At 34.2% G+C, this 24,647-nt stretch overlaps 1 protein-coding gene across 15 annotated transcripts in view; it reads right to left on the minus strand.

Moving 5' to 3' along the window:
* Positions 1–24,647, minus strand: part of LOC125667072 (titin homolog) — a 79,515-nt gene that overhangs the window by 38,771 nt on the left and 16,097 nt on the right. For 12 of the 15 annotated variants that reach the window (XM_048900391.2, XM_048900392.2, XM_056154114.1 and 9 more), the window contains 6 exons: positions 20,884–21,017; positions 17,623–17,777; positions 14,929–15,150; positions 13,881–13,904; positions 10,539–10,666; positions 6,905–7,039 (listed from right to left, as the gene is read on the minus strand). In XM_048900391.2, the coding sequence (XP_048756348.2) occupies positions 6,905–7,039; positions 10,539–10,666; positions 13,881–13,904; positions 14,929–15,150; positions 17,623–17,768 (655 nt within the window). In that variant the 5' untranslated portion in view covers positions 17,769–17,777; positions 20,884–21,017. Of the gene's footprint in view, positions 1–6,904; positions 7,040–7,450; positions 7,815–10,538; positions 10,667–13,880; positions 13,905–14,928; positions 15,151–17,622; positions 17,778–20,883; positions 21,018–24,647 lie in introns of those variants that run through there. The other 3 variants (XM_048900396.2, XM_056154115.1, XM_048900400.2) reach the window with 2 other exon arrangements.

The raw sequence follows: 24,647 nt of genomic DNA on the forward strand, positions 1-24,647 counted from the left end.
AACAATTGGTATGAAATACATCAGACAGCATTTGACACAATGACAGGTTGTTTTGGCAAACTAAATTGTTTTAATGACCATAGAATTTGCACAATACTGAATTTAAACAAGACTGCTAAAACCCCTGTAACATCAACTTGTTTGTCAGTAGCCTGCTTCAATTTAAAAACTTATCATACTCTTGCATACCAAATCAGTTGAGAGACATGAACACCATATGCAGGTGATGATGAAACATTAAATTGCTACATGAATATGGGAAGTTAACAATGGAAAAGCTGAAGTCATCTAGTTTGTCAAAAAGTTGAGTTGTAAGTTTGCCGTTAACATTGATAATTGAATAAAATATCTAAGTACGAAGCAGACGTGGAAGACCCTGTGGTGTCTTTTATTTCGAGTTCACTGGGATATATCAAATTGACATTAAAATGAAAATGATTGTTGTTAATAGAAAAAACGTCATCGATATATTCATATGTCAAGTTGAAGACCACAGCAAGAGATTTTTTCTTCTCTTGTAGAAGCTTTTGAATAAATTCTGCCTCATAAGAATATAAATACAGGTCAGCTAATAAAGGAGCACAATTGTGCCCATAGGAATTCCAACAGACTGTTAAGACCTGATCACTAAAGTTTATGAGGATATTGTCAATGAGGAACTCCAGCATCTTTTAAATATCATATTCAAAGTACTTGTGTGATGTTTAACAAAGTAATTTTTTTTATGACTGATCACTATATAGATATGAATATTTCTTTTTTCCAATTCTGTTAAAGAAGAAACTGCCTATGATGTAACCTTTAGTTTACCATGAGAAATGGTCATGTAAATTATGTTGAAAAGTATTACATTTTGATGTTGTTGATTAAAAAGGTTTTGTGATTTCAATTTTACTAAAAGTTCTTCAGAATTTTTTAGAATCAACATTTGATTTACACCACTTCTGGCATATGTTGTGGCACAATACATTTGAAGTTTCACCATAGCTGTTAATATTTTCATAGGAAGCAAAGATAGGGGCTTGGTAGAATATTTACTGGATCCAGCGATGCATCTATGTTTGTAAGGGTTTTTGTGAAGTTGGTAATAACAACCCACCAAACTGCCTGAGATGGTCTAGTTTCCTTATTTAAGTAAATTAAAACCTAGCACATTCTCCTGGGTGATGTTATCTTGCAACAGGAAACATTACTTCAATTTACTTGGCAATGGTAACATTACAGAAAACATCACATGCACTAAACTTATAGTCAAGGTTTTCAGTGCAACATAATTTGAGTGTTTTTATTTGCATACAGTGATATCCAAGAAATCAGAAATTCAAAATAATATATTCTAGAAGAATGGATCGATATGAACACAACTTCACAGACGTCAACATATGAAATGAATTTTGTTTTGCATAATTTGCTTGTTTTAGGCCTAATTCAGTATAAATACAATATGAAGTTTAGGGCAACATCAAAAATTGCTACCCCTCAACAACCATACAACTTGGTTGACAATAGTTTTCTCAAAGCAGTAACACACCTTAGTTGACATTCTTGAGGTGGCAATTTCAATATTTCAATACGGGATATCGGAACTAGAAAATTTTGGAACTCTTCAGAAAAAGAAGTTACGAAAATTATGCGTCACTTGGGCAACTCTTGTATACAAATTAGTGATGGCTAAAGACGACTCATTTCTGATATAAAAATATATGCCTGGTTTAAAGATTATTTTTCAGAATGTTGCAAGTGAATGTACTTGTAATAAAACATGAGTTATTGGATTAAATTTCTGATGTTTGGTAGCAGATAAAACAAAAGAAAAAGTCTATTTCCTACACCGTATGCACTTAAATATTTATCTTATGAAATTTTCTTGAGTCATTAAAACAACCTACTTCTATGAAATGATATAATTAATCACAATAAATTATTTCAGAAACGTACATATACATGCAGCAACATGCAGCCCCCCCCCCCCCCCTTTTCCTGAGATTGTGATAAATTATCACATACAACATTAAAGTTTGTTATTAGTACATGCAAAGATCGATTCATTAGCTGGTTACTTGATATAATAGCGGTGAATGTTAGTGGAAATGCAAGGTTAGATCAATGAGTTCAACTCATGAACTGAAGAATATCCCCCTCCCTTTACGATGTCGGTGTTTGAGAAGAACTGCTTTTCTTGCTAACTAAGATTTTTCATATCAATATAACGGCATTTTTTCTTCTTCGTTTGTTTCCAACCCCTCAACTTTAAAAAACGGTGCTAAAATGTGCCTGAATTCACTATATCTGTTAGTACATAAGTAACATGTGCTTGTTTACTGAAAAGTTGCCCAAGTTAACGCAGAAACGTGATCTCGTTGAACATACATGTACTAAATATTAAAACCAGGATGGAATCGGAGACGAAATAATGGTTCCGATATTCCGTATTGTTATACTCTTATGTTATCGCAATTCACCTTTGAATTAGAACGCTTTGGCCGATATAGTATTGCGTTGTGTGACGACACAATTGAATCTGTTTGTAATACAATTGCGAAATGCAACAGAAACTCTCATTGGTCCATATGTATAAGTCCGCCCAAATTCCCTTATACAGGAGTAGTCAGCATTTGAAAACATGACGGCTAGATGCTAGATGGAAAAAAACTTCAAAGGAAGAAAGAGAAAAAGTTGTATTCTTGTGTTGTTGTCTCATAAATTTAATATCAAAAAAATTCCTAACATATTTTCCTACTATACTTGTGTCCAAACATACCTTCAAATATTTATTAAAGCCCCATACGACCCAAAAACTCGATCACTGCTTTTGATTATTTCGTTATTAGACGTAGCCATGTTAGGTAGCCAGTCAATTCGAATCCCGGTTCATTTCCATATTAGCACAATAGCATCTAGATGTGTACTAATTAATACCCCACAAATATTTTAGCTAAATAGTTTAAATAATATACCACCCCAGTCCTATTAAATGATAATTATTCAAATAGCTAAACTCATGGCTAGTCATGGGCGGCCGCGCCGGCCGGTCTCAATCTAATGGGCTTACATTTGTAAGTAGCATTTTCGTTAATCAAGAGCTTATTTTACCTTTACAAAAACTGGTACAAAAAATGTTTTAATTTCTATCAATTATTCGTGTTGATAATAAATGAAGAGCGAATACATAACTTACAACCGATTTTATGAATAGATACCAATAGCAAGAGTTCGAATTGACCGGCTACCTAACATGGCTACGTTAACAAACAAAATCATTTGAAGCTGCGAGTTTTCGGGTCGTGTGTGGCTTTAATGAATATTTGAAGGTATGTTTAGACACAAGTATATAGTAGGAAAATATGTTAAGATTTTTTTATATTGAGTTTATGAGACAGCAACACAAGAATACACCGATATCAGGCCTCAACCGTCCGCAGCTTTTTGTGACCCATAAATCGAAGGTTTCTATAAGAGGTGGATCTTCCAGCTACATTGAATCCGCTCGAGAAAGTGGGCGGGCTGTAATCAGCCAATGAAAACTCTTGTTGCACTACATCAAACATGTCATTCAAATAGTTTCAATCGTCTCATTCAATTGTGTCGTCACACAACGCAATACTATATCGGGTAAAACGTTCTAATTCAAAGGTGAATTGCGATAAATACTGAAATCTGATTCATTAACCAATTTGTGGAATTACACTTGAATAGAGACACACTTGGAAATGGTTAACACAATGATAATGGTGTAATTTATGCATGCATGGTTTGCCATAGATGTCTCAACATTTCTCAAAACGTCACTTGTGTGTTCGGAAAGAGCTTGCATCTGAGTAGGATTGATTGAAAACAATAAATGACACAGATTTGATAAAAGTTTGTGAGTGTAGAAGCTTTAATCTTATTGAGAAAAACGGAAGTGGATAGTTTAAAACCTTCTCTGAAAGCATTTAAATTTTCTTGAAATCAAGATATTAGTATGGTATATAGTGCATGTTTTGAAAGGTAAAACAGTTGAAATTGATGCTGGTGAGAAAACCATTGTCAACCTCTGTTATATGTCAGTTGACAATGGTTTTTGTTGGGTGTCAATTTCAACTCATGCACTATTCATATGTCACCTTCAATTACATGCAATACATTTACAGAAACTGAATCCCATGTATCAACATAAACTGTTACTGAGTGTTAGAATATAATATAAGTTGAATAATGCAGACAGGGAGATATTTTCATTTTCAAACATTAAGAAACTGACATAGTTAGGCGTGATACAGAGGCAGCAGTTGACTGAACTATTTCCCCCTTAAAAAAAACATCTCACAAATTCTTATTGATGTTTCTCTTGATTTTTTACTTCTAAGTGCAAGACTTACACAATATCACTATTTCATCTGGCACTAAAACTGCTTCCCAATTTCCCAACCTACAATAAGCCCGCCAATCAGATACAAACTGAAATTTTCAATTCAGGCCCTGTATTGATGAAATATGCTATGGAATTTCATAAAGTGTTGGGTTTTTAATCTGTAACAAGAGTACCGCAAACGGTACAATATACGCCCGTCGGACAGTGAAATTCAACCTGGAAGCATATTGTGCACTCTGAATTGATATAACACACATTTGGAATAGAAAAGCCTTATAGTGGTTCATGGTGCACCAATTCATCTGACATGCAATCTGACTAAAGTAAAGACCTATATTATTATATATAATAATATAGGTCTGTACTTTAGTCAGATTGTCTGACATGTGAACTGATTTTGTATTTCTCTGAGAGTGAGGTTGTGACAAAATGTTGGTGCAATATCTATCTATGATGATAAAAAGTCCAGGAAACCATTTGATCTACTTTTAGCCCTAAAGTAGGTCATGGTGCACCAATTAAGTTGAAATGTGAACTGATTATGTATTTCTCTGAAAGGGAGGTTGTGACTAAATTTCAGAGCAATACCTGTGACCAAACAAAAAAAAATCTGGAAAACTTTTTGACCTACTTCTACCCTTAATGTACTATAGGTCATTGTGCGGCAATCCAGCTGAAATATTAACTGCATTTGTCTTCCTCAGAGAGGAAGCCTTTGACTAAAAATCAGGGCAACATCTGTATCCATGATGAAAAAAAGCCCAGAAAACTGTCTGACCTATTTTTAGTCCAAAAATAGGTCAAGGATGGACCAATCCAGCTGAAATGCAAACTGAACTTGTACTCCTCTGAGAGGAAGCCTTTGACTAAATATCAGGGCAATATCTGTATCCATGATGAAAAAAAGCCCGGAAAACTATTTGACCTATTTTTTCCAAAAAGTAGGTCAAGGGTGAACAAATCCAGCTGAAATGCAAACTGAACTGGTATTCCTCTGAGAGGAAGCCTTTGACTAAATATCAGGGCAATATCTGTATCCAAGATGAAAAAAAGTCTAGAAAACTGTCTGACCTAATTTTAGTCCAAAGTAGGTCAAGGATGGACCAATCCAGCTGAAATGCAAACTGAACTTGTATTTCTCTGAGAGGAAGCCTATCACTAAATATCAGGGCAATAACTGTATCCATAATGAAAAAAAGCCCAGAAAACTGTTTGACCTACTTTTAGTCCTCATGTAGGTCACGGACGGACAGACTAATCCAGCCGAAATGCAAACTGAACTTATATTCCTCTGAAAGGAAGCTTATGTGTAAATTCAGGGCAATATCTGTATCTGTAACGAAAAAAAGTCCGGAAAACTGTTTGACCTATTTATAGCCCTAAAGTAGGTCAAGGATGGACCAATCCAGCTGAAATGCAAACTCACTCTTACAATTCTTGAGGGAGATATTGTGACCAAATTTCAAAGTTGTATATGCATTTGTTACAGAATAAAGTCCGGAAAACATGACCCTTGACGGACGGACGGACAGCCAGCCAGCTGGACAGACAGCGCTATAACATAATACGTCCCGTCTAATGACGGGTGTATAAAAATCAAGATCTTAACAAATGCCCTAAACTGCTATGATTATTGGAGAGATATAGCATACCAGTATCATTTGAAAATTTTGAAGGTACATTTGTAAGAAATAGGCATTAAGTTTTACACCCAGTGAAGCACATCCTTTCTCTCTTACCAAAATGAAATTGAATACCATGTCCACATAAAATCACCCACCTGTCACAAGATTTGGCTATGACAAAAGTTAAATACAGACACAGTATTTTAGGTTTGGCTATGACAAAAGTTAAATATAGACACAGTATTTTAAAAAAAAAAAAAGATTTCAATGGTGTGACAAAACATCTTGTCATCATTACTATTTTTAGACCACCCTCTGCTATGGTATTTTATGGAAAATGCAGATAATAGAATTACCCCACTAACAAATCAAATTCCCAATTTGATAGTGTAGAATATATCCGTGACCCATATGCTTAAAGTTTATTTAACTTCAACTGAAAGTATATGTACATAAAACTATGTTAATTCTTAGTTAAACTTAATTAACTTTTTTGTGCAAAAGATTACAGCAGCAAAAATAAAATATGTGGTTCTTATCCTATGCTTTCAGAAATAGGGTAGGTAGGTAGGAATTTTTTTGGGGATAAAGTATTAAAAACGTCTGTAGATCCAATGGATATATGATGATAAATGAAAAACATGCATAATACTAAACTATTGTGTAAAGGTCACTCAAAACTATGATACCATACATTTTTACATCTTAAATTTCCTGGTGTCATCAACTTTTTGAGGGGGTAGACAAGGGCAGACAATTCAAATATGATATTTCGATCTCGAGCTTTACAAAAAATTAGGGTCATGGATGAAAAAAATGGGTAAGTTGGGAAATTGGAATCATGCAATCATTTTGTAAACACTTTAGGCAAAATTCATTTTCACTATATGCTTTTTAGTACTTGTATGGTAGAAAACTAATTAACCTGTTTCCACATCACTGTTGAGATTGACATCTCCAAATTCTGGGGCTGATAAATCCCCTCCCCTTCCTCCTCGAACTGCCGATCTCAGAGAGGTCAGGAATGTCGGGTCATAACCTCCATCACTTTCATTATCAGCTGGAAAAATAAATCAAAGCATGAAAAATCTGTTCACATTTATATATTAGATTAAAGTTCATACACATTTGAAAAATACATTTTCATGTATGAAAAAATTCATAAAATTAAATGTGCAAATGAAATACACAACTCATATCACAATTTCATTGAAGGTAGATGTATAGGTGTAAAATAGAAAACTCTCATTTTTCATTTTAAAACATCCCAAGAAAAGAAAGACACCTCTTACAAAGAGATGTATGTAGCAGTTAATTAACTTTTCATTTACTTTCACAAAATATTATCCTGATGGCAACAAACAAAATGAAATTGACTTTTAGATGTGAACACTGGAAAATGTGTCAAAAAGTAGGCCACGAAAAGGTGATCAGAGATAAAGGTGAGGATAAATCAGCACAATATATTTACCAAAGAGTCGCTTCCATAGGGTATACTCTGTAAGCACATCAGCTGACATGGCCGAAAGAATACACAACAAATATCTCACTCCATGATGTCAATTCCCCAAAAAGCACTCCATCTTTAACTAATTTATGTCCATTTCAAAAAATTCATAAACTTTTTAACCCTCAAAAACCAAATAGTCATTTTATTTCCCCTCTAACCCATCATTTAAATGCCAGACATGCAGTCACAATCTAAGATCAGTGTTTAAAAAAAAAATTTCTTCAATCGATCTCAAGCCCCTCCATTTAAATTTCCATGTCAGGTGCCTAATATGATCACAGATTCCCTCAATTAATCTGAATCAAATAAGGAGAGACGGGATTTCACAAATGTCTATAAATCCTAATGATAGCAATTGTGAAATAATTCACAGTTCACCTTATGTAAAACATGACAAGTGTAGAAAACAGACCAAGGTCACCAGGTCTATGATCACATGCTCACACATTTACATGTAAATATTCAAGGCTTTTTGTCGTGATTTAAAAACCTTAAACACAGATACTGGAATTACTACATTTTTGTGAAAATAATTCTACCACATGAAAACAAAGTTTGTAAAAAGCATTATCTGTCATCCTTTGTAATTGTATAGACCTAAATATATGAATATGCATATAACATGAGAAACATACATTATGCTTCACATTTCCTCACTATCCCATGTTACCTGGTTAGTAATATTGACAGGTGCAAAACAGGTCATTGGTATATCACTACACCTCTGTTAATTATCTCAACGAATTTACCTTTGTTGTGAGAGTTTATAATGAATAATCTCTTAAGAGCAATTCAAGAGTAATAACAATATTATCATTGGGCCAAATGAGATGCAAAATAAATATGTATTAATATGGTTAACTCTGCCGATTATTCATAAAGAGTTCTGGTATACTGTATTTCCCAAGCATTTGATAAGTTTAGTCAAAAGTAGTGAAGAAAACGGACACAAACGATATATCCCTGTGAACTTGAAATAAAAGACACCACTGAGTCGTCCACTTCTGCTTTATAATTAGATATTTTATTGAAAATAGATATTAACAACTAACACCTCAACTTTATGATAAACTGAATGATTTCAGCTTCTCCATTGTTAACTTTACATATTCATGTAGCAATATTCCATTATCACCTGCATATGGTGTTTATATTATATATTAATATATATATATATTATATATTAATATATATATGTTAATAATAATATCTCAACTGATTCGATATGCAAGAGCTTGTTCTATGTATGATCAGTTTTTAAATCGAGACAGGCTACTGACAAACAAGTTGATGGTGCAGGGGTTTCAACACTTTGTTTAAAGTCAGCATTTTGCAAATTCTTTGGTCATTATAACGATCTATTTTGCCTATACAACCTACCATTGGGTCAAATGCTGTCTGATGTGTTTCATACCGATTGTTAGGGCCGTTCTTGGCACACTAATTTTGACTAAGGATAACTCTGTTTACCTGATCAGGATATATGGCTCACGGCGGGTGTGACCGGTCAACAGGGGATGCTTACTCCTCCTCGGTACCTGATCTCACCTCTGGTATGTCCACCTCTCTATTTTGTATTGCTTATAGGAGTTATGAGATTGATGATCACTGTTCGTTACCTTCACCTTTCATGCATGTTCAAAAATATGTTGCTACTCCTCTCTATTACCAACAACTATGAACATACAAACAGATATTTAACACTGTTTCTTTGAGGAATTTTGATTTACAAAAACTACGATGGATAACTCAATCCACAAATTTCTCATATACATGTACATATCTTCAAAGTAAGAGAAAAAGTTTGTAGTTTCAACAATGTCAATTTAGATTCGATCCACTCTATCTTACTAAATATAAGATCATTATGATGAACATGAGTATGATAGATGTATTGGTGATTATTTGAACTTTAAAAATTATTGAATCAATATTGTTTACATTCCAACTAAAGCTCCGTCACACAGCGCTTTACGGCTTAATCACGGCCAAAACCCGTCAAAAAGTGGTCTCCCGTGAAGCAGACGATGTTGTTCGCGTTGATGTCGAGTTTAAGACGAGCTACAGTCGATTTATAGACGTGGCAGGACGCGGGGAGAAATCGGAACGGCGTCGGACGCGGCAAAAAGTTTTGAACTGCTCAAAAGTTTAGCCCGCGGACAACCACGGGCGGCACACGTGGTAAAGACGTGCAGCACATGTGAAACAAACGTGATAATCCGTGTTGCGGCAGTGATTAAAACTTGAGGAGACGCAGTAAGACGCGAAAGTTTAGCGGTCTGTCACGGGCAGAGCACGGTCATCGGACAGGTGTTATGCGTTGGTATCAAGGGAAATAGCGTGTTTTGCAGCTTATCACTGACAAGTGGATTTTTCCGCGTACATAGACGTGGTTAGCCTTGCTTAGGCAGTGCTTCAGCAGTGGAACAGCCGCCAACAGCCATACCCCGTACAAAGCACGGCCAAGCCAAAATTGACCAAAAATTACCACTTACGACCACGTCCACCAGATTTTCATAACCTTTTGTACGTGATTTAGATGTGGAATGCTGTGTGACTGGGCCTTAAAGGCGTTAATGCGTAACACCTGTCCGATGACCGTGCTCTGCCCGTGACAGACCGCTAAACTTTCGCGTCTTACTGCGTCTCCCCAAGTTTTAATCACTGCCGGAACACGGATTATCACGTTTGTTTCACATGTGCTGCACGTCTTTACCACGTGTGCCGCCCGTGGTTGTCCGCGGGCTAAACTTTTGAGCAGTTCAAAACTTTTTGCCGCGTCCGACACCGTTCCGATTTCTCCCCGCGTCCTGCCACGTCTATAAATCGACTGTAGCTCATCTTAAACTCGACATCAACGCGAACAACATCGTCTGTTTCACGGAAGACCACTTTTTGACGGGTTTTGGCCGTGATTAAGCCGTAAAGCGTTGTGTGACCGGGCCTTAAGACTGAACCTTTCCGGACAGAAAAGCATTGGACAGATTTATCTTCCTATCAATAGATGTGAATCCATGGGAGTTGTCTCTCTTTCACTTTCTATACTCACTGTGATAAGCCCGGCCCCTGGCTCCTCTCTGCTTGTACAGAGATCGCACCACCTTCGCACTCCCAAATCTTTTGAATTTTTGGCTGACATTGTTGTAAAACCAGTCAAATGATTTTAGCTTTAACTCTCTGCAAAAAAACAAAAACAAAAAATAAAACTTAAATCTAACAATAGTAAAAATTTATTTCAAACTATGCAGAAAAAAACATGAAAATAATATTGAAATGCACAACATAGAGCTCGTTATCCCCTCTGCACTTCTTTAAGAAGAAAAAATAAATTCATGTAAATGCAATATGAAAAATGTCATATTTCTCATAATAAATAGATAAATTTTAATTTATCATCAACCAGTAACAAAAACTACTCATTCTTATGTGAAACATCAAATGACAAGTGTACATTTATTTCACCTGATTATTTTTACATTGTGCAACCTGAAGTAATACTCCTTACACCAACAGCTAAGAAAATACAACTAGTACATGTATTACAGTTAGATGAGCTAATGAGCAAGTAAATCTTTTAAAACTGATGGATGCTCCCCAAAAATTATCAATAATCCATGCATTTGGAAGAAGCTATGACCTAATATACAACTATTCATAATTTGTGATACTTCCTGAATTGCCTTTGCGATATGACCTTGAGTAATATTGTCCAAAAGCTTGGGTCATAGGTAATATTTAAAAAAAACTAGAACTGTCCTAATGGGACTAATACCCCCGCGGGGCATATAAGATGATGGGAAATATTTAATGCAAGTACATTGGATATTTTCACATTATCTACAGGGCAATCAATGTGAATGCAGAAGTGTATATTCTACAGTACAGCAGTACATGAAATATTAAAAATATGCTTAATATAAACAATGAATACTATTTGGCACATTTTAGGCTGTATGATTGCAAATCCCTGGTCAACTCTTCTAGTCTTTAGTTTATATTCACTTTGTTAAAGATCATTATGTTATGCCAACTTTACTTTGTCATTGATTTTGTCAGTAAATAAATGACATTGGTATATATAGACGATGTGCATAAAGTTTGAATGAAATATGTCCAGCGGTATTAGAAATAAACTTCAGACAAATTGCGTCTACGGACAAATGGATGGACAGACGGACGGACGGACGGATGAGAAGAAATGTAGTTGAACTTCATTGTTGAACTTCTTTCCACTTCTTCAATTCCTGATTGACTTATGAGCGTAACACGGTATTAGAAATAAACTCTGGACAAATTGTGTCTATTACTACAAGTACAACCAAACCAGAAAATGTCCGTAACTTCCATAACTGTTAAAATATTTCAATGAAAATAGAAGATGCACCACTACATTATATATATAAGATGAGAATAAAGTTTGAATCAAATCTGTTCAACGGTATTAGAATTAAACTCTGGACAAAGTGCGCAACCCCCAAAATGAAAAGAAAATGTGCGTAACTTCTATAACTGTTAAAATATTTCAATGAAAATAGGAGATGCACAACTACATAATATATAGAAGATGTACATAAAGTTTGAAAGAAATATGTCCAGCGGTATTAGAAATAAACTTCGGACAAATTGCGTCTATGGACAAACGGACGGACGGACGGACGGACAAAGTGATTCCAGTATACCCCCCAAACTTCGTTTGCGGGGGGTATAATTATCAAATTGAACAATTAACAGAAGGCATAAGGGCTGTATCAATCACCTAGGTAATGCATGGCAGGATTTGTTAGTGAAATAAATGCAGAAATGTATTTAATAATAACCATGGTATCAGCCAAATGAACTTGTTTGTTAAAATTTCCTCCTAGAAATCTATCAATCCTCATGTGATGCAAGGCTTTTGCAAAACAAAAACAAAACTTTTTTTTTGACATTTGAAATTTCTCATTTTAACAAGTTTTTACCTATTTTTATTATCCTGTTTTATGAAAATGTGTGATTTTCTGATGTTGACCTATATTTCTGTTTTTTGTATATCTGACATCTTTAAAAAGGTGGCAACATACACATTTTCTTTGGTTATTAATTAAATCAAACTACATTGAGTGGAAATTAATACAGCTTTTCCACTTTCAAGCATTAATATTGATATTAAGTCACATGAGGATGGAGCTACCTTATTGTTGTCGTTGACCTTGACCTGTTGTGGTGGCCATTTTGGGCCAGATCTTATGTACCTTCCTTAAGAGCACTGTCATTACCTTGCAATGCATTCATTCATAATAAATTGTGAAAACAAGTGAAAACGAATTGTAAATTTTATTTATAAATCGATTTCATATAACATAAACAAAGCACACAATTATAGGGTTAAAACTGATTCATTTAAAAACAAATAACTATCCACTCCAAAAGTGTGTCACCTATGTAAACATCTACTTAAAAGGGCCAAGCTAGCCCCTGGCATTCAATGATTATCCAGGTAAGGTCCAAGTGGAAGTAATTATATGCTTGATTGATGGTAAGCATATGCTGCCACCACTTCTAGAGTTCACAAATAAAATGACTTTTACAGGACCTAAATTTCACTTTGACAAATAGAGATTAAATTTGTTTAATAACACAGGAGACAATCAGGCCAGTGATTTCACTTTGAGAGATCACAAACTTCCAGAGATTAAAGTTGAAGCCATTGTGATAATCAGATTGATCAAAATACTTGGGGCCATGAATTTCACAATTTTGGTAGAGGCGTCCTTGCTTGTCATGACTATGAAGACAATATGTTTTCTAGTTGAGGATGTCCAATATTTTAATGCAAGGTGACAAAAGCAAATGACAATGGGTTACCTGTATATACTCAGCTGACTTGAAAAGAGAACTAGTACTTCTGGTGATATTTCCTTAATGACCTTGACCTTTGAGATATAAACTTGATTAAACTTGTCCAATTCAGGCTTGGGACTTCCACAAAACTTCCTAAGAATTTGAACAAAATCCAAAAATGAAAAAAATAGAAACTATTAATTTAAATTTTCAGGGAGCATAAGAATAATCTACCCACTTGATGATAACCATGAATGACCCTGTGGCTTTAAAGCTTAAAGAAGCAAAGGGAAGAAACTCTGACTGAGATCTTGCGAAAGTTAAGACCATCTCAAGAAAAACAGATACAGCAATTCAACGAAGAACAATCAGTTTGCAGGAAATGTGCAAATGAATCCATAGAATTTGGATGTCTGAAGCAAGTCTTTGAGTGATTTATTATGCTGGTAGATGATTTGATTTAAAAGAATCCAATCCAATCTTGCACATGCATGAGAAACATAATGGCCCCTAGGAATTTTCAGTGTAAAAGAAGAATTCACCAATTACTGTAGAGAAATATATATCAAACCTTTCATGCTCTTCTAGTTGTTCTCTAGATTGAGATACACAATGTCTGACTATTATTGTACATCCGTAAGAATTGTCATGTAGGAAATTATTCACTTGTCCATATTTCATATTTTGCTGTTGCTGATTAGATATGATAATTTACCAAATGCTAGATTAAGTAGAAAGAGATATGTGCTAGTTAAAAAAGATTTTCATAAAATGACAGTCTGTGAATATTGCAGATTTTTAAATTATCTTTTTGAAATATCCCACTCTGAAATGTATGCAAAAAGGTTTTAAAATTGGTTTCAAAAAATCTATTTAAAGTGATATTCATCACAATGAAATTCACAGCAAACAAGTTTAGCGGTAATGATCTTGTGCAAAGCATGAATGTCAATTCATGACTCTAAGCTTAGTACGGACAGTATGAAATTTCAATAATAACTAATTGCAATAGACGTTGGTGATATCATATATATCTCCCCATGCATGTCAATCATAATTCTGGTGAACAATGTAGTCTAATACACCTTTTTTCATTACTGAAAATGTGAAAGATAAATATATACCAACGGTAGAGGTGAATGTAGGACAGAACAGAAATGAAAAAAAAAAATAATGAAATTAATTTGCTTGACGATATTGGATATCATGATGAAAAAAAGAATGGATATTTTTAATATAAACTGGATCCCCCCTAGGGAAACTTCATTTGTGTAATAATACTCTTAATACTTGTATATCCACTGAAACATCCTAGCTAACTCAAGCTATACAGTGCCCTAATATTACACAAAAATACAAAACAGAAAAATCATAGAAAATTACTTTGTTTTATCTGAGAATAAATTTCATTATTACATTGTATTAGAGAATTTTCTACGAAAATACATAAACTTCGCAAGAGGTACTCCTAAGAACCACAGTATTCCTGATAACCACAAGTTTTAATGTACATGCTACATTGTATATAACTGCTCTTTTCATGTATCAAAAATTATTGTAAGTACTATCTTTTCACTTTGTGTAATAATTGGCTGAAACTTATTATTAAAATTTCAAACCTCTCCTGACTGCAAGCATGACAGGTGTATCCTTTTTCATTGTCACTGTAGTCAGCACAGCGTTTGCAGACATAAAGCTTACAGGTAAGACAAAGCTGCTTCCGATTGAAGATGATCCCAAATTTCTGACAGCATCGGACACAAACCTCTTCATTTAATTTTGTCTTGACTGCAAGTACCTCAGTTTTTTCCTCCTCCTCTTTCAAAACTTCTTCAATTTTACTGAAATGCAGTTAAATCATTTCATCTTAGCAACAATATGTATCACAGCAGAATTAAGAATTTTTTTTAAAGCATTTTGTTTACTTTCAGACATATCCATAATCTTTACAACATTAACATACATCATAGTCCAAGCTGTAACAAGCCTTTTAAATTCCCTATGCTAGAAAATACTGTAAAATGAGAAAATTTGGCACAGTCTTAGCACAAACCCAGGTGTCAAGACATTGGTGCAAATTAATTTTAGCATATTGGCAGTTTGTTGCAAAATACTTTGGTGCCAATTTGGAACATCCATGCCCTTTTTTTTCTCTCTCTCTGTAATCAGTCAAGTAAATTCTCAATAGATTCCAGTGATTTCTAACTGAAGTGCTAGTATTCAGGTAAACTATAATTATCTATCACTTTTCCTGTAATAGCATGGGAGGTAATAGATAGAAAATTATCATAATCTTTATCTATAGATTTCCTTAAAAAAACAAAAGTAAAGGCCCATGGGGCCAAATGAATTCACCATGGCCTTGTTGTTCAGGTGTGACTTTAAAAAAAAAATTTCAATCTTTCTTCCCATTAAAAATTTTGCCCTCATATTGTGCCACCAAACAAGCCCCAAAGGATCACAACAAACCGAAATTGAATTCACACAACATGGGGATACTTCAAAACCAATATGACTACTGTGACCTTGCTGTTCTGGAGAGGGTCAAGGTTACAAGGTCTAAAATCATATTATGAAATGAAAGGTCTTGCCATGAGAAATATATTTTTAAAATATGAAAGCTCTACCTTAAATTGTTCAGGAAATATTAAAGATGTTAAGTTTTCTTAAAAGAAGGCCAAACTCAAAGGTCAAGGTCACAAGGTTTTGTTTTCAATTTCCATACCAATCATAATAATTGCAATTTTCTCATCAATGCATTGCCATTGTAAACAATTGTTCATGTGAATCTTGATAAGAACATCTATTTTCAAATTAATGGCTCTCCCAACAGAAATGAAAGTAGCTAGAATATAAATACAAGAAATAAAACTTCAATTTTTGAGAATACATGAGGGTATGAATGGCAACGCTTCATGTCAGCTTACTTTTCAGGTATTTTCAAAATCAAATTTATTTCTTAAATGACTAATCATGGCCCTGCTGTTGTTAAGAATTTGTATGTAAATTTTTTATCCTCTACTGTGGTCCTACCCTACTTTCGGGGGCCACAATTCTACACTACCTATAGGGGTGCTTGCATATTAATATGACTAATCATGGCTCTGCTGTTCTTAGGAAGAAGATTTTTTCTATTATATATTCCCACATAAAACTTTATCCCCTTTAGTGGCCCAAACCTACCCCTTGAGGGCTACAATTTGAACAAACTTGAATCTGAACTACCTGTAGATGTTTGCATAGTTGTTCTTTTATTAGGATTTTTCAAAATATAAAACTCTGATCCCCTATCATGGCTCTAACCTAATCCAGGGGGCCAATCTAACTATGTCAGGAAGCTAAATTCACGTAAATTAAAATTTTCTGGCTCAGTGACCTTAAGTTCTCAGACAAGAATTAGTCAAACTGATGGATGCTTTCTGAAGTGCATGTAACAAATGAATTACTTCATATGATGAATGAATTGATAAAGAGATGTTTCCTATTTGTAAAGGAAATAATTTGTTGCATTGAGGGTTTTTTCACATAAGGCATATTCTCTGGGTGACCTTGACCTTTACAAAATGACCTTGAGTGACCTTTGTCCATATTTTGTTTGCACAATGATGAAAAACTGTTGAAATATTATCAATCTGATTAAAATAAGATCTTTGATCCGCTATGTTATTGTTATAACGGAGCGGATCAAAGATTTTATTTTAATCAAGATTGAAACATTATCAAAATGAATTTTTTTTTCATATATATAAGGCAAATGTTCTGAGATACCTTGACCTTTGTAAAATGACCTTGAGTGACCTTTGCCCAACAGTCATTTGCCTATTACTTATTTGTGTGATATATGATCAATACCAGTTCAAAAACTGTTGAAATAAAGAACTTTTATATCGAAAACTATGGAAATAAGAAAAAAAATTATGTTCTGAGTGACCTTGATCTTTCCAAAATGACCTTGAGAAACCTTGGTCTACAAGTCCTTGTCTCAAGGAACATTTGTATTTGTGATCAATTATATCAATATCTGATTAATGGTTTAGGAAATATGAGCTCAGACGGACAGACACAACAGCGACTTTATGCTCTCACAAAGTTTTTCAGGGAGCATAAAAATACTATTTAAAATGGAAAATCATTGGAACATTTCTGATTTGGGGGCAAACAGTCACCTACAGGAAAGGTGTTAAATGTATCAGCATGCCAAATTTTCTCATTTTACAGTAATTGTTTTCCAGTTTATTGCAAATTATGTTGTTGGAGATTCAATTTTCATGGAAAATTTAGTAACAGCATATCCTTGTAAATAAAGTACTTACTGCAGCCGATCCTTTTCCTTTTCACGGAGTTCGAAATCTTTCTGTAACACTTGCAGTATCTTCTCGCATTCCTCATCACTAAGATGCTCCAAGTTCATTTGTTTTTTCATGTTTGCTCGTTTCATGGTGACAGATTCTGGACGCATCTTTTACATCTACAAGTTTAAGTTGTGCAAATACAATGCTTGAAGTACAAAAATTCTAATTCAACCATTCTTTAGACATCCAATTTCACAATACTTTAACACATGTTAAGATTTCAACTACTTTGAAAGGTAGGTTTATACAAAAGTGTGAGGAGAACATTTGGTAAACATTTAACAAAAGAAATAATTAGAAAAATCTAACAAAAACTTTCTATTAATTAATAAAGCCCTGTCACCTTTCAAACACAGGGTAAAAGTCTCCACCTTTTGTGAAGGAGTTATGTGACCTTAATTGGTGTGATTTCTTGCCTGTAGGCATATGGTAGACCAATGAAAGTAATTCAAAAGAATTAATGAACAATGGAATGACCAAAATGTCCAATTCTTTAGCAGACATTCATAATTTATTCCCTCTGGTTAATTACAAGGAAAATATACATGCTTGCAGACCAAGTGCTAGTAATGCATTAGGATGAATGCAAATACTGAAGGGTAAGGAAACTTTGGTTACAACAAAAATACATATAAAAAAAAAAAAAAACAGGCCCATGGACCACATTGCTCACCTGAGCTACTGCATTTTCTTATGTAAAACCAAATTATGCCCCACTCCCTATTGTGACCCCACCTTAAACCCAGGTGTCAGGTGTGAACTTAACTTGGTATATATTACATGAGGCTGCATGCTTACATACAAAATTGAAAAATTGTCTCCAATTACAGGGGCATAAAAAATGTTCTTTTCAAAGAGATTTTCCAAGAATTTTCCTATGTATACAGAATCTCATGTAAAGCTTGAACCCTCAATTGTGGCAGTTGCATCTAGAATCAAGGTGTCATAGTGTTAACACATTAAACTCTACACTACATGAGGATGCTTGCACATTAATTTGACAAACTGTACCTTCATGGTGTAAAAAATCTTTTTATTTCTTAGTAAAACCTTTTGTGGCCTCAACATAGATGTCTCCAGGTTCATGGTGTTAATAAACTTGACCTATACAACATAATGATAAATGCATATCAATTTTACAAAATGAACCCCTGTGGTTCTTAAGAGGAAGAGTTTCCCCACATATTCCTTCAAGTTGTTAAAACTTGCAAACCGCTTCCTAGGACATGGGATCATGGTATGGACAAACTTAAACCTACGTTAAATGAGGATGTTTGTTAAGTAATTGGGCATACTGCACTATAATTGTGGTTCTTAAGAAAAAGATTTTGATAGATTGTTCCTATATACTGTGTTTGGACCCATCTCAGCACTAGTCATGGTGTACACAAACTTGAATTGCCATTACTTAAATAACAAATGCTTGCTTTGGTTTATTAAGCAGAATATGAATGTCACAAACATTGCAGAAATTTGAGTTTTTCAACTCTTTAATTTCCTGATTATGCAATTACTTTAGGCGAATGTACTGTTAATGATATAATGTTCATGATCGTAATAAAGTTACTGTAATGTAATACATTTCAAAATGAATTCCGCCACAAGGAATATAAATATTCACATCTTGTATTAGAAGCTAAAGTTCATGCATAAAGATACCATAGTCTCAATCATTTGATGGTAAAAAAAAAATAGCTTTGGCAATTGTTAGTCATAAGTAGACAGAAACTCTCTTTAGGACTTCCATATCATTGGTAAAACATAGAATTTCTGGAATCTGAATAGCATTGCAAATACTTCAGACTGGCATTATTGACAAAATAGGAATATTATTTGTTGATGTGAAAGAAAAATAAAGTTCTTGGCAGAATGAAATATTTCGTAATGAATATGATAAACATTATGCAATGAATATAATGCATATAAATGGAAATTATAAAAAAGAAATGATACAAGGGAAAAATTCTTCTAAAATACTGTAAATTTCTTTTCTTACATCATTACTACACAAATTAATATCCCTTTTTCAAATTGCAAGAATATCCTTTTGATGGCAAGAATGTAAAGAAAAATGGAGGGAGTTCAAACAAAATCTCAATATAAAAAGTGTCATGGATTTTTATCACTGGGCCGGGGAATGAAATTGAAAATTTCACCATTACAACTAACAGATGTTATATTATCTTTTGTTATCAATTTGAAATCAACTAGTACAATATTATGTCTTGTGTATCACTCATTTCTCCCAGCCATCCTCTTTCTAAATGGGATGCTGTTAAAATCCAAAATGAAACAAGAGGCACATGGGCTACATTGCTCACCTTAGTCACCTTGGCCCATATTTAAAGATTTTCCCTATATATTCACATGTAAAAGTTTGAACCCTATTGTGGCACCAACTTGCCCCTGGGGGGCATGATTTGAACAAACTTGAATCTGTACTATGTCAGGAAGTTTTCATGTAAATGTAAACTTTTCTGGCCCAGTGATTCTTTAGAAGAAGATTTTTAAAGATTTTCCCTATATTTATCTATGTAAAACTTTGATCCCCTATTGTCTCCTCACCCTACCCCCAGGGGTCATGTTTTTAAACAACTTGAATCTGCACTATGTCAGGAAGCCTTCATGTAAATTTCAGCTCTTCTGGTCCAGTGGTTCTTGAGAAGATTTTTAAATGACCCCACCCTATTTTTGCATTTTTGTGATTATCTCCCTTTGAAGGGGGCATGGCCCTAAATTTGAATCCCCTTCACCCATGGATGATGTGTAACAAGTTTGATTGAAATTGGCCAAGTGGTTCTGGAGAAGATGAAGATGTGAAAAGTATACAGACGGACAGACTGACGATGGACAACAGGTGATCAGAATAGCTTTCAGTTCAGGTGAGCTAAAAAGTAAATATAGGAAATCAACTATAAAAACCAAGTATAGGAAATCAACTATAAAAACGAAGTATAAGAAATCAACTATAAAAACTAAATGTGGGATTCAACTATAAAAACTATATATTATATATATTGGAAATCAACTATTAAAACTAAATATAGGAAATGGTAACAATGACAACACAATATTAAAATTTTGATGGTGAAAGCATGTATTTTCAAAGTTCTTGACTTGATTTCTTGCAGCTGACAGGCTATTAAGTAAAGTGTATATTAAGTCTTGAGGTTGACAAACAAACATGTCAAATCTGTATTTTCTTTCTCCAAATGCACTTACCATATTAGAAAATCCTCTGAACAGGCAAAGTTTAAAAGCATAAATCCTGTATCAGAATCTCATCAAAATCTGCATCAGTTTAGCCTTTGCAATGGTGCTTTCAGCATCACAAAATGTCCATCAGCAGTAAAACACTGCAATGAAAAGATTCAATAATTTATCAGCATATTTCCGTATGGATTGACAATTTCTCTCCATTGCAGTCAATGCCTTTTATTACTGGTCATTATATTTCTCCCATTTACCACAACAGCAATTAAATATATACACAACTTAACACTGTAATTGTGTTCACTTAGTCTCAATATGAAGGAAATCAAACTCAACTAGACTATCTGACCAAATTAATCATGCAGTCCTTCATTTAGTCAACAATACTCATGTACTTAATGTGGTCATATGCAAATGAATGCTGTGGTTAGGATTAACAACTGCTACTCATGAACCTATCTGGTCTTATATCTAGTACTGGTAATTCTGGTCTCTTAACCAAGATGTCATTATTACAACATACATCAAGAAGTTTTCTTCACATGATGATTTGTGGAGAGAGAGAAAGGGTCAGAGAGAGATTAGCTGAACTGAACATAAAAATAACAAAGTCATTCAGCTTTTTAACTTGGTAAACACAAATATAAAACACACCTCTGTACAATGTTAACAAACTGTTCACAAATTTTATACACACACACATACTTTTGTTTGAGTGTTCATGATAGCAGATTGAACACAGATTTAACCACCCACACCTGATTAACAAGCAGATAGGATCACCCATCACAACCTTTAGGGTCTGGTTTTTATGCACCAATGGGATTCTTCTGGATAAGAACAAATATACCAGTATGTATCATGTATCAAAATTTAAAAAAAAAAAAACCCACAAACTTAAGAGTAACATCTGGTCTATGAAATGTCAATATATTGGAAACAAAATAAATTATTGATGCTTATAAATTATAAATATATGCATATCTACTACCTACTTTATCTTCTGGCATAATAATAATGTTACAACAGAGTAGTGATGACGATGGTGGTGGTGGTGACTTTAAAGAGGGCATTTTTGACAAGATACAATCTAATTAAAATCAGATATTAGATCCGCGCTCACATACTCGTTTCGTGTAGCGAGTATGTGAGCGGATCTAACATCTAATTTTAATTAGATTGGACATGATATATTTGTGAAGCATACCTCAAAACTTAAGACAAGGTTACAATTACGAAGAGATAAAAAGACTAAAGCTGTCTTCACTCACCCGGGTATATGATACCCTTGCTGACACAAATTCCCTGACTACAGTTCCAAAGCACTGATTGATGGTTATGAAATTAGAGATAAAGTCTTGCTAATCAGATACAGAATCTTTATTAATTTAAGTTAAAATGAAAATAACAATAACATAAGCTCTCTTAGGAGCTTGTATTTCAACTTAACAAATTGACTCAAAAAAATTCTCATGAATAAAAAAAGGATTGATATTATACAATTTCTATTGACCACAATCCCTCACAAAGAATATTTGCTCGCAAATTAATTTTCCTTAAAATACTACAGATTTTTTTTTAAAGAAATTAATTCAAGTATACTTTAACAAGTAAAAAAGGATATGGCCAATAAATTACCAATTTGTTAATAAATTTGAAAAAACTGTGACTCTGAATTACCAAATCCATGCATTCTGTAAGATTTTAGCTATCAGATATGTTGCTTTTTAAGTAATTTCTAAACGACCTTGGCCTTAACTTACTCTTATAAAAAAGCTGGTAATAAGAAAGATTTGCTTTATCGCAATTCACCTTTGAATTAGAACGCTTTACCCGATATAGTATTGCGTTGTGTGACGACACAATTGAATGAGACGATTGAACAATTTGAATGACATGTTTGATGTAATACAACAAGAGTTTTCATTGGCCGATTACAGCCCGCCCACTTTCTCGAGCGGATTCGAACTGTACATAGCTCTCTGAAAAGATCCACCTCTTATAAAAACCTTCGATTTAAGGGTCACAAAAAGCTGCAGACGGTTGAGGCCTGAAATCGGTGTATTCTTGTGTTGCTGTCTCATAAACTCAATATAAAAAAATCTTAACATATTTTCCTACTATATAGTTGCGTTCAAACATACCTTCAAATATTCATTAAAGCCACACAACACCCGAAAACTCGCAGCTTCAAACGATTTCGTTTGTTGACGTAGCCATTTTAGGTAGCCAATCAATTCGAACTCTTGCTATTGGCATCTATTAATAAAATCGGTTGTAAGTTATGTATTCGCTCTTCATTTATTATCAACACGAATAATTAATAGAAATTAAAACATTTTGTACCAGTTTTTGTAAAGGTAAAATAAGCTCTAGATGAACGAAAATGCTACATAAGCCCATTAGATGGAGATCGGCCGGCGCAGACGCTCATGACTAGTGAAAGCCGCACTGCCTTGAGTTTAGCTATTTGAATAATTATCATTTAATAGGACTGGGGTGGAATATTATTTAAACAATTTAGCTAAAATATTTGTGGGGTATTAGTACACATCTAGACGCTATTGTGCCAATATGGAAATGAACCGGGATTCGAATTGACTGGCTACCTAACATGGCTACATCTACGAACGAAATCATCAAAAGCTGTGATCGAGTTTTTGGGTCGTATGGGGCTTTAATAAATATTTGAAGGTATGTTTGGACACGAGTATAGTAGGAAAATATGTTAAGAATTTTTTTTATATTAAATTTATGAGACAACAACACAAGAATACAACTTTTTCTCTTTCTTCCTTTGAAGTTTTTTTTCCATCTAGCATCTGGCCGTCATGTTTTCAAATGTTGACTACTCCCGTATAAGGGAATTTGGGCGGACTTATACATATGGACCAATGAGAGTTTCTGTTGCATTTCGCAATTGTATTACAAACAGATTCAATTGTGTCGTCACACAACGCAATACTATATCGGCCAAAGCGTTCTAATTCAAATGTGAATTGCGATAAGTATACATCAAAACCCTGCGAACAATTAATAACCTATGATTTTTATGTAAATTAGTGAGGTTACCTTGATACAAAATTAAGTTTCACTAATAAATAATTGATATGGCATTAGATCAAGGAAAGAATTTTTATCTAAAATATAGGCAATTCATAGTAAAACAATGATTTTTATCTAAAATATAGGCAATTCATAGTAAAACAATGATTTTTATCTAAAATATAGGCAATTCATAGTAAAACAATGATTTTTCATTAAAGTACAACATGGTCATACCCCAAACCTTGAATTCCATGCAATAAACTTGTTTGGTACAAACATGATTGCAATTGTATAATGATCTATAATCATATGAGAAGTACTGAAGTAATGAACACTGTCAACCAACCTCCACCCCTTTTCTTTTGGTATGTAACAGGAAGGGAGAAAATGCAACAGACCAGATAAGGATTCGAACCCGGGCCCCCTGAATCTCTAGTCAGGTGCTCTACCAACTGAGCTATCTGACCACCTCCAATCGAACCCGGCTGACCACTACATTCCTCCCTCCTTAAATGTCTTTGCCCTTGAGGACACAACCCAGATTCTTTTTGCCCCTGGCAGGACTTTCCCCTGCAAGTCCAGGGGTGGTCAATGGCACCAAATGTAACAGGAAGGGAGAAAATGCAATGAACAAGACTGGGATTCGAACCTGAGCCCCCTGAATCTCCAGTCAGGTGCTCTACCAACTGAGCTATCTGGCCACCAGCGATCGCACCCGGCTGGCC

Source organism: Ostrea edulis, chromosome 2 (assembly GCF_947568905.1).
Source record: "Ostrea edulis chromosome 2, xbOstEdul1.1, whole genome shotgun sequence".
NCBI classification, from domain to species: Eukaryota; Metazoa; Mollusca; class Bivalvia; order Ostreida; family Ostreidae; genus Ostrea; species Ostrea edulis.